This window comes from Poecilia latipinna, unplaced genomic scaffold (assembly GCF_001443285.1).
Source record: "Poecilia latipinna isolate Pla-1442-1.1 unplaced genomic scaffold, P_latipinna-1.0 Scaffold383, whole genome shotgun sequence".
Taxonomy (NCBI): domain Eukaryota; kingdom Metazoa; phylum Chordata; class Actinopteri; order Cyprinodontiformes; family Poeciliidae; genus Poecilia; species Poecilia latipinna.
In genome coordinates this window covers 160,545-172,072 of record NW_015112999.1, presented here as the reverse complement: position 1 = coordinate 172,072, position 11,528 = coordinate 160,545, and the positions used below count along the sequence as shown (strand labels likewise).

The 11,528-nt window shown below is 37.2% G+C and overlaps 2 protein-coding genes across 3 annotated transcripts in view; both read left to right on the top strand.

Annotated features, from left to right (window-relative positions):
• Positions 1–341: 341 nt before the first annotated feature.
• Positions 342–4,429, top strand: n4bp2l2 (NEDD4 binding protein 2-like 2). Its single transcript, XM_015036863.1, has 6 exons — positions 342–500; positions 1,140–2,176; positions 2,265–2,389; positions 2,550–2,638; positions 3,740–3,816; positions 3,904–4,429. Exons 1-6 carry the CDS (start codon positions 492–494, stop codon positions 4,070–4,072), a joined length of 1,506 nt encoding a protein of 501 aa, XP_014892349.1. The 5' UTR covers positions 342–491; the 3' UTR covers positions 4,073–4,429.
• A 5,792-nt stretch (positions 4,430–10,221) lies between these two features.
• The window catches only part of trmt9b (tRNA methyltransferase 9B), an 18,805-nt gene continuing 17,498 nt past the window's right edge, over positions 10,222–11,528 (top strand). Inside the window, exon 1 of one of the 2 annotated variants that reach the window (XM_015036859.1) lies at positions 10,222–10,506. Coding sequence is in view for 1 of the 2 variants with exons in the window: in XM_015036858.1 (XP_014892344.1) it covers positions 11,366–11,403 (38 nt within the window). In the remaining variant the exon portion in view is untranslated. Of the gene's footprint in view, positions 10,507–11,228; positions 11,404–11,528 lie in introns of those variants that run through there. The other variant, XM_015036858.1, reaches the window with a different exon arrangement.

Genomic DNA, 11,528 nt, shown 5'->3' with positions numbered 1-11,528 from the left:
AATTGCTCTTCACATTAAAAGTCATCACTTCTGCACTTGTCTTTTTAATTGACTCTTGTTTGAACTATACGTTTAATCGTTTAGTTTTGGGAATCTGAAATGCAGACTGGGCTGCTACTTTTTGATACACCAAGTTGACGGTAGTTTTCCACAGTAACACAATTGAATTGAGAAATGCTTTTACATACAAGTCTATTGTGAAACTAAATATGGACTACTAACCAGGTTGCCGGTCTGCTCATCTTGCAATGTGTACTTTTTAAGTCTTGCGAATAGATGTCTGTAAACACTAGAATTCCAGGAAAGCAAACTTTGATTTATCGTAGCATTAAGCCAACCTCTACATCAGTCCTGTTGGGGGCGCTCACAAAAACGTTGACTGGAAAACGAAAGAATAACGTCACTTCCGTAAACACAACATAGGACAAGTGAAATGTTGAAAGCGGGAGCCAACTGTCTTGTTAAACTTTGGCAACATTTACGCGTTCTGAATGTGTAAGGTAAGCAAGCCGTAAATCAAAATTGGTCTAAGTATAGATGTAGAGGCAGTGGTTTCAGTTTAATTCCCCGTTCGTCCATTGTGTACCTCGTGTTCCACTGCTTTAGCTAATGAGTTACTGTTAGTTTCGATGTCAGCCAGTTTTTTGTTTTTTTCTTATGGCCATTTGAGTGAATATGTTTGGGCATGAATACATTCTAGATAAAGACTATACTATCATGTTGTGCAGGTAAGATGTTTTTTGTGGGTGTGTTGGCGGGAGTAAGTAACTGTACACACGTGCACAACATTGTTGGTATTCTCGAAAGAGACCACACAATGAGGAACAAAATATTAAGTTTCAGGTACCATCACTTTTGTCCAGGTTTGTTTATTAGCTTTTTTTTAATGACTACGTTGAACCACAATTCAAAATCAATGTGTGATTTTCATTGGTTAATTTTCAGTAAATTTTTACTTATTACTTTCGTCAAATTCAAGTTATTCCATTCCAAAACTTAACAGAATATGCACTTAGAATATAGGTCTCTGCAAATAATTTCTATAATTAAATAAATTTCACAATTTGAATTGAAATGTGTGAACTTTTGGATGATGATCAAAGTCAGTAAAATGCACCTGTATTTGAAATGTTTTGTAGATGTCTCAACCTGATCCGTCCTCCACAAGCTTCAAACTCCCTGATGATGCTTCCAAGGGAGGAAATGCTAAAAAGTCTGAAGATGACTCTGATGACAAAAGCTCTGAATTAGAGAGCAATGATCCTGACAGATGTTTAAGAGAAAAGGTGTTGAAGGAGGTAGGGCTCACCAGCACTGCCTTCATTGGTCCTGCATTTCCTCCACAAGCGATCTTCACCAAGCCTGACATTGAAGACTCATTGAGTATGTTTTACAAAGAGCTTGAGAAGATTGATACACCAGATCAATCGTATCGGATTAGTGATAATCAAGAGAAAAAAGATGTCCAGCCTAACCTCAACCTGCCTGAACTACCTACCAGCAAACACTCTCAGGATACACCTGATGGGAAAATGGTCTCCACCTCAAGTTTTATGGGAATAAACAGTTACCAGAGCAACAGTGGAACAACTAAGTCCTCCTGGGATCACTGGTATCAAAATGAGCCATACCAGCTCAAAAGGCCAAGGCCAGTGGGTAACCAGTGGGATTATCCTCCACCACCTAACAGGCCACCTGATCTTAGATTTCACAGGCCACCTTTCCCTCACCATTCACACCAGTCTGGATTCTCAAATACACAAAACACTCCAGCCCCCATCCAAGTCAACCAAAACGGCTCAAGAATGAGGAACCATCATCACAAGGATTTTCATCCTCCACCATTTTCAAGTCGTCCACCTCCAAACGTGTTCATCCCTCCTGCTCCTCCTCAGGGCCGTCATGAAACCCCCCCACAGAACTTTGGATGGAATGATCAGGGTTTTTATGACACGGATCTGAATGACGTACCTGTCAGGTGGTCTGGGGAACGAAGAGAAGAATGGCAGCGGTGCAATGACGATTACGACAGGCCTCCAAGGTTTATGTCAGAAATTGAGCCATGGGAACAACAGCGTGACTACCGACCCTACGAAGAGAGGTGTGAGTATCAGTCTGATTTGGTGCTGATCTTAATGAGAGGATTACCAGGATCTGGGAAAACCACACTAGCCAGGTACACCTATGAGTAACCAAACTTGCTTTCTGGAATTTGTATTGGATTTCCTTATTTGTTTTTCATTTGTATGAAAAATATCTTTCAGAGAACTGCTGTCCTCTGGCCCAAGTGGAATAATTCTCAGCACGGACGATTACTTTGCTGAAAAAGAAGGTTACCACTATGATCCAGGCCTTCTAGGGGTGGCACATGAATGGAACCAAAGCAGAGGTGAGGTCTCAGTAAATTCATGTTCAGACTCAGGGAATTGTGGATTAAATATATATTAAAAAAAAGGTTTTACAATCACAAGATTTCATGACAACTTGGCTCAGTGCAGTCTTTTCTGGATTGTTTAAATAATTGGTGTTTATGTTCAATCCCATATCAGCTAAAGATGCCATGCATGATGGTTGCTCTCCTATTATTATTGACAACACAAACATCCAAGCCTGGGAGATGAAGCCATATGTCAAAATGGTAAGGTGCTTCTTATTTATTTCTTTAACGTTCAGAAGGCTAGCACACGAAGGTGTCATTATGAGCACTTAAAAGTGAAATGATTAAACACATTTAGTTTTTCATGCAAAATATAATAATTTGCAGTGCCTGCAGGATCCTAACTTGCCTTACTACATTTTTATCCTCATATTCCTTTAAGAGGCTTAAATGTGCCAATATGCTCTGGATTAGGTTTTGAATTTCATTTAGTTATCCTCACCTGACTTACTTTTGTATGTTCGTTCAGTCATTGACTCCTCTTTTTTTTTTTTTTTAAATGTGCTGATGCATTTGGTCATTAAAAGTTAAAAGCTGATAGAACAGTGTGACAAAACTCTAAACCCCATGATGCAGAGCAGCAACATGTCCAGATTGTAAGGAGTTAAATGCAGGACATTCAGCTATCTCCAGGACAACTGAAAGAATTGTCCTCCGCCAATTGTTTAATTACATCAGGGAGTTAAATTAAAATAACTGTTTGCATTATCTAAAACCAGCTAGTTTGACATGGTAAGGAACATAGTTTTGAAGCTTTACCCAGAAAGCAGGGATTTCAGTTGTTTCAGTCTGAGAGGTGCAGCTGTTCTTTAATCTGTAGGGCAAAGTACATATGATCTGCAAACAAAGTGCAGAGTCATAAAACTGATGATCATAGAATCTAAAGATCTAAAGGTTGGGTACAATACCGAAAAAGATAAAGAATATGCAGAAGTGGAACCTGAAAGCAGATTTCATATATTGCTAAATAGAACTTTGCAACGATTATAACCAAAACCGTATGAATGTGTGTTGAAGTTTGGGTTTTAGACTCATTCTTTAGAGAAGTAACTTACTTGCCAGGAATTTGGCTGTAAACAAATTGCATATTGACTTTTTTTACTCATCTAATGTGATTACATGATCTTTATATACATTCATAATAGTAACTAAAATTGTTATCAAGTTAACAATATTAACCCTACACAAATTTTACTGGTATATTCAGGAATGTTTTTGCTTACCTTTCCCAGTTGGGTGGTCATAATGTTTTGCTTGCTTGATACATTATAGTCAATAAACAGTTTAAATTATTTTTTACAGGCCTTGGACAGAGGATACAAAGTGGACTTTTATGAACCTGACACCAGCTGGAAATTTGACCCTTGTGAATTGGAGAAGTAATTAGAATTTTTTTTTTCTGTAGATATTCTTTTAGATTTTAAAGCAGCTCTTTATCATCCTTCCTTTTTGTGCTTTTCCTTCAGGAGGAACAAACATGGCGTTCCTCAGGACAAGATCGCTCAGATGATGGATCGCTTTTCGTTTCCCATCTCCGTAGACATCGTCATGAATTCACATGAACCGGCTCACGTCAACCAGAGGCGTCGACCAGAGCAGCAGGAGCAAATTAGGAAAAAAATGCATTTTTGTTAGTTTTGATAGAGAAAAAAACTTCTTATTTTACCGAAAGAGTAAGTAAGACCTGTGCTCATGTAAATGTCACTTTTGGCAATTTCTAGTTTTTAATGTATTACTTTGTATATTGTAAATTTATAATGAAGAAAAATGAATCTATATTTTTAAAGGTGTTTTTTTTTTTTTTTTTCCACCAGGGGAAATCAGATTTGTATATATTTTCGATGAAATATTTCATATGTAATTTTTTTTTATTTTTTCAATATGCAGCTACAGTATGTTTTAAAAAGATTCCTATTTGTCTTGCGCCAATTCTGTCCTTATTAGACTAAACTAGTGGAGTTCTCTGACTTTAATAAATTCTCGGACATAACACTGTTCTGTTTTAGGATTTATTTGTCTGTGGCTCAACTAATACAAGGCAAGGAGTTGCTTTGCTGAAGAATATGGTCTTGTACATTAATGCGTAAGCTTTGGGCATACGTCATTGCACTTTAAGGTGATCTTACAGTGATTTATTTTTTTTTTTCTCAGTTAAGTATAAAATGCAGTACTTCAAAAAGTTTAGTCACTTGGTGTTCTTATCAAAGTCTGTGACTTTATGCAATAAGGTAGGTTTTCATCAGTAATACTTTTATTGGTAAGCTCAACCGGGATCAGTATTTTAATACTCTAAGCCAGGGAACTTGTCTTTGAGTAGTTTGGAGCGTGAAAGTGAAAAACACACACAAAGGACTCAGTAATAGAAACAGAATTTCTTGTCATTTCCGCTGACCAGTGCTGTATAACCTGTGTGTAACTCAAGCAAGTTAAAATGGTAATACATTGTGAAACTGCTTCAGTGCAGAATCTTTCTCTGACATTCTGGGATTACTGTGTCTCTCAGGAAATAAGTCGTGGTCTCCTTGTTCCCTCCGGTGCTCATTAGAGCAGCACACGGTGCTGTAAGGTGAAACTTTTTTTTTCCTTGTAATCCCTCCTGTGCAAAGTACCCAGAGCAATCATTCTCCTCGAATGAGACTGAGACTGCTTTTATTTCATGGTCAGTTTGTTGGGTGATTTTTTTTTCTTTTATTTCTTTTTTAAGCAAACCTGTTTTTGTTTTTTTGTTTGTTTGTTTTTTTTTACAATCTCTATAAAGGTTTTGGGAATGATTTCCCATTCTCATGCATCATGATATTATAGAATAGAAAAATCCTTTATTGCCCCACAGTGGGAATATTCAGGTCTACCAGCAGCAAGTTAAAATAGGTGTAAGAAAACATATTCATGAAAATGTAAAAAGTCTAAAAACAAATCATAAAAAATATATGGTGTGGTTATTAACAGCATACCCAGATTAATAGAGATGTGCAACCAAGTAGGCTAATTAAAAGAAAAGATATTACAAGTGCATGGAAAACAGAAAATGATGTTAATATTTATTATCCTCTCTTGTAGGCTTTACACCATGCAGTTGTTTGAAGCAGCGTACTCCACACTGACAAATGAATTGCAGTTTTTTTTTTTAAACTGCAACTTTTTAAGTAGATCAGTCTGAGAAATGCTAAAGCACTAAAAAATGTGAAAACACATCACTAGCCAGCTAAATGCCTCAAATTTGTTGAATTAAAGTAATTGCACAGTCCTATTTAAACCATGGATTTAAAGATATCGCTTGTTTTGGCTGTAATTTCTCTTTGTGTGCTTTTGTTGACTTTCTCTCTCCTAAAAGCTTTTTTTTATTTATTTATTTTTTTTTTTACTTTGACCTCATGACATTGTTGGCACTGTTCTTGAGCTGATCTGACAGTCACGTCAAGTTTGGCTTTTGACTCAGCACAAAGTCTGCGACCCCTGTTCCTCAGCATCCGCAAACTATGCCCGGAGATTTTATATGGCCTTCCACTTCACAGCTGAGTTGCTGTCGTTCCCAGTCGCTTTCACTGTCAGATTTTACCACTTACTGTGGAATAACTTGGTGAGGAAATGCCATTACTGGATTTATTGCACAGGATACATCTGAGCAAAACAGCCTTGCACAGAGCTTTGTAAAAGTCTGCAGTATATGCCTAGTTTCTTGTTTTTATGCCTATGGCCATGGAAGTGATTGGAACATCTAAATGCAATAATTCATATGGGAAAACTAGTATTTCTGGTAATTTAGTGAAAATTTCAAAGAAGAATGAGTGTTCAATACAAATTGAGATTATCTGCAGAATAGGTGTGACGTGCATAAAGCAAAACCAGTATCTGAAGTTGTTCAGATTTTTGAGTGCTGACAGGAGACTTGTATGATTCTGTGGTGTCTTTCTGATCTGAAAATGCATTGAGTAGAAGAATCCGATGAAGATATTAACATGCTTTTATTTAAAGCTTTAAATGCACTGGGAATCATATCCCCCTGAGGGGATTCCCTGCAGGTGAAAACTCCTGGTTGGAAGCCACACCCCTTCGAGTCCACAATCCCAGCTGTAAGATCTGCAAACTCACATGGCTCCTGATGTGTATGGGGGCTGTTGTAGCTGAGAGTTTGTAGTGAAACTGATCTGAAAGGTGGATGCCACACATTTTAGATTATTTTTTTTTTCTTTCCTGTACAAGTATTCTCTATTTTGTTGATCAGTCACATAGTCAATTTAAATTCATAAACCTGTTGCCTTGCCCTGCTTTACACAGATACTAACTTTTATTTCAAATGTTCACATTTCATAGTGCATTAGTTGGGCATAATTGGATTGGAGAGACGGTTATGACTGAAGGCAATCTGGACACGGAGACCTCTTGAGAGATGCAGAATTGTAAAGAGTGCTTTGGAGCAGCAGCGGCTGCAATGAAGTGTGAGAGATGTGACATTGTTATTATAATGAGAAACCATATAAACATGCAAATGAAGGTGATTCTGAATATAAATTCAGCAATTAAGAAAAATTGTAAATTCCAGACTACTTCATCCAATGTTTGGCATTAGTTTTATGATTTTGTTTCCGTCTAGTGAAAAGATAGAAATCTCTGATGCCCTTTCCATGTTATATTTCTTGAACCAACAGCAGACTGTTGCCCCATCATAGTTTTAAATGATTATGAATTCAAAACCATATATATATATATATATATATATATATATATATATATATATATATATATATATATATATATATATATATATATATATATATATATATATATATATATGTATTATTTTTTATTTTTTTCATCATTCCCGGTGGTTCTGTAAATTTTGAATTTTGGGGTTTTGAATGCAAGCTGTCATCTCACAAAATTTCAAACAAATTTGAGTATAAACTTTGACTATGCCACTCCAAAACCATAATGTTATTGTTGCAGAATGTGTGGTTCCATTAATTTCAGCAAATTGTCCATATCCTGAACCAGCAACCCTCCCCTAGAACATCATGCTAAAAACTGAAATTCTTAACATGATTTTTTTTCTTTCTTTTTCTTTTTTTTTTTGCTAAATCCAAAATGAACTTTGTGTTTTCTTCTTTGGTCAGCTGTGTCTTGAGGCTTTCCATGGTTATTTTTTCTTAATGACACTCCTGGGAAGGTTTGACTGCTGTTACGCATTTTCTTTTTTTAACCGATTATGTTCTCTGAAAGATCCTATTTGTATAACTTTTTTTTTTATTCTGCAGATCTGGTGGTAATAAGGCCCAGGTGAGGTTTCTGAAACTCAGATTTCTGGTTAATCAAAGTTATTTATTGATGTAGCAAGAAGGCCAGTGACTTTCGTCTACACAGGGCCAAGTTGGCTTGAGTATTTTTACAAAATGAAGCAATCATTTGAAAACTGCTTTTGCATTTGTTCAGTTTATCTTTGTCTGATGTTAAAGTTGTGTTGAAGATCATAGATATTTCAGTGTGACCAAAAAAAAAGTTAAAACGTGTACAGTGCAAATAGGAAAGTACATTTTTTATTTTAAAAATATATTTGTATTTATCCCATACATCAGTATTACTTTAACTCTCTTTATTGCCTTTTTTATTTCCAACATGTAATATTTCTTTATTTTCAGGACTGAAGTATTTCTTGGAGCAGTTATCACATGTGTTAAGCCTAATTAATACTCCCTTTCATGCAGAAACCAAAGTTGACCTTTACATACGGACTCTCAGATGTTGGGCCTTCACAGTAAGAGCAGTTCTTTCAAGTCTGATTGTAATAGAAGGAAGAACATCTGCTAACTTCTGTCCACAATCATTTTGGAAGCAAAGTTGCAGTAGTGACTTCTTAAAAGCCTGCTTGCAAATAACCTCCCTATTATTAAGTTAGAAATTATATTTTAGCAGTTGTGTTTTGCTCTCTTGAATGTATCTTTAACACCTGCATTAATCAAAAAAAAAATCATCAATGACTCAGTGTTTTTGTGTTTTGCACTTTTTTTCCTAACCAAATCCCTCTCACATGCCAGCATTGGTCACAGGGGATTGACTCATGTAGAAAAGTACAACCAAGACTTGCCAACCACTTGTGTAACCATGACACAATATGCAGCTCAGCAACAGGAAATCACAAACAGGAAAGGTCATCTATGGAGGGGCTAATGACCTTGTGCTTCTTCCTGGAAAGAAAGCTGTCCAAAAAGTGAGCAAATCAAACAGTGTGAAAGAGGTGTGTATTTGTTATAACCATCTGTGTGTTTGTGTGCACACATTTGCATGCCAGGTGACTTCAGGTTTGTTATGTGAGGAAGCCAGCAGCTGCAAAGAGCAGGCTGCTTAGAATGATGATTATGTAAGCCAGTTGTGATTGGTGATTTGTGCTCCCTGAATGGCAGTGATGAACCTCTTACCTCTAATGATCAGAAGACAAAAAAAAAAAGAGGAAAAAAATAAAATCAGAGCTGGCTCACCAGGACAACACAAACTAAATGTAGCAGGGGAATGGGCTCTTAATTTCCCCACTGAAAAACACATTGCCTCTTGCATAATCCATGTTGGGTTTCTAAGTAGAAAATCAGGATAAACAGGAACCTGATTTCTAAGGTAGAAATAATTAAAAAATCAGATTTAAGTTGCTTAGTTATCTTGTTGTTGTGTAGTTTATTTTTGCTGTCATCTTGTTGCAAAGTCAATTTACGCTGATTGGAAAAAGGGGTCCAAGCATGAAATTAAAAGCTCTCGTGCGCTGTCAGCTGCCGTTCACGTTGTTTGTTGTGTTTGTCACGTGAGGCTAACAGCCAATAACAACCGTGTGCCGCGACCGCACAGCTTGTCATCTATGTACACACCAACGGTTGATCGGCCTAGTCAAGTTCACCTCAGTTACAGCAGAAACAAGATATTTTTTTAGCCTTCAAAATAAAAACGAAAATAGAAACACAGGAGCGTGGGTGTCCAACCCACTGCTTTTGGGGGTTATTTTTGGATGTGCACATGGATCCCATAAAACAATCAAAGTCAAAGTTTATGACTTTTGCTGGGTGTGTGTGTTGTCTGAAACTACCAGTTTATAAAGGGGTTGAAATCAACCCACTGCTGTGACAGTTCTAAGCTGCCAATAGTCACAGTACAGCATTGGCTGACTTGTGAGATGACTTTGTGGCTGGATGGTGTGACGTACCAATGACACTTGGGCCACTTTCTGGAAACTGCTGGTATTTTCAGATGTTAATTGGGGAAAAGTTTCAAGTTTGATTTCAATTTTCAGACAGCAGTCTTGTTTATGTGTCCTTAGGACCCTGGGACAACCAGACTTGTGTGTCTTATAAATAATTCCTTCCTTTTAATATGCATTGTACTGGCTGAGTAAAAGTGCCCCAAGAGAAAACAGATCTCTAGACTTCAACCAAGAGTAATAACTTGAAAACAGAACAAAACTGATAAGATGTCAGTTCTTATTAGAGGAGCTCCAATGTACCCCTGGATTTGGATATTTTGATTAAATAACAAAGTATTAAATATTTTTGGAAAAAATGTATATTTGTTTGAAATATATAATTTTTTTTTTTTTTTTTTTGCTGGAGGAATCACCCAGAGACCTATCCAGCATTCATTGCAGATTGAGCTGCGAGCTGGATGGAGGTGTCTGGATTTCCCTCTGGCATATTTAATTTAAGGAGCATAAAATGCTTAAAAGTAAAGAAATGTCACTGCTCTATTGTTGTTCTGCCTTCGCAATTTCGGACTTTTAGTTTGAAATGCACCACAGGAAGTGCTCTCTTACACTCTCACCGCCTTGCCTCGTGAGGAGCACCAACATGCTATGGATATGATGCCGTGCTGCGGTTGAGCTCCAGGCGGTCACACACTCAGACGGGGGGTGTTTCCATAGATTTCGGTTCACTCCAGTCGTCCTCCCCACGCTGTTCACAATGTTTCCGCCGCCTCTGTGACCAGCACCTGCCGCCCATCCTCATGACGGGTCGACCATTTAGATCCTTCGCCTGGAGCACTGAGGGAAGTTTAACTCCGGCGACCTGAGGATAGGGGCGGATAATTACACCAGAACAGTAAGTGAACTTAACACTGTGTTCATTTTTAAACTATATTTGGACAGTCAATTCAGTGCATGAATTGATTTTTATTGTTAAGGTGAATTGCCTTTATATTTAGAAATGCATAAGGAGTGAAGCATTTGGCGTTGATGTTTTTATTTAAGCTGACGGGAAATCCAGTTCAGAAACTAATTATGTCTAACTATTTGTTTTTAAATTTAAATCTGTCTGGATACCTGGTTTAAATTAGAAAGTATTATTGATTTTTTTTAAAAATCCCCCAAGCTATCCTGTGGCTTTGAATAAACTCAATATTTACTGTTAATTGTTAAAACGGTACCAGCTTCGAGGATGTTTTCATTTCGTGAGCCCTTTCTTCATATTTTTGATGGAACAACTGTTGTCAGACTTGATGGGTAAATCAGTTCCCGTTCCTCCCTCTGCTCAGATGTCCGCTTTTGCAGTACACCATATCTGGGCTACCATCCTGGTTTTGCATACATATAACCAGAATTATTTGGGTTTAATGCAAACACTTTTGAGCTATCAGTTGTGCATAATTCTGTATCTATATGGCACTTTGTAATTGTTTTTTTCCCTCTTTTTATCTCTTCCTTTTATTTTTGTATTTAAACTGACTGATTAACAATTATCCACCAATTGTCCCGATCCTCCAACAGCTCTGTGTCTGTCATGCATCGCATCTGTCCCCTGATTTAATTTTAGCTCCAATTGTCAGTCAGAGCCAGTGCTGTAGCCCTCCCAGCTGCTGGTTACATAATGTCAGCTGAGGACTACCACAGTCTACAGAGCAGAAGAAAGAACTATAATTCCAACACTGATAATATAGTAAATGAGGCTGCATTAAAGCTTTATGTGGAGGATGTTTTACTTCCACTCAGCTGGGATGATGTAAGTATCCAGAAATAGGTCTGACAGAGGGATGCTGGCTAGCCTACTTTCATAAACAGAAGAGTACATCGGCACACTGAGGAGATGGATCTGGCAGTTTATATAGACTAAAATAGACATTTAAT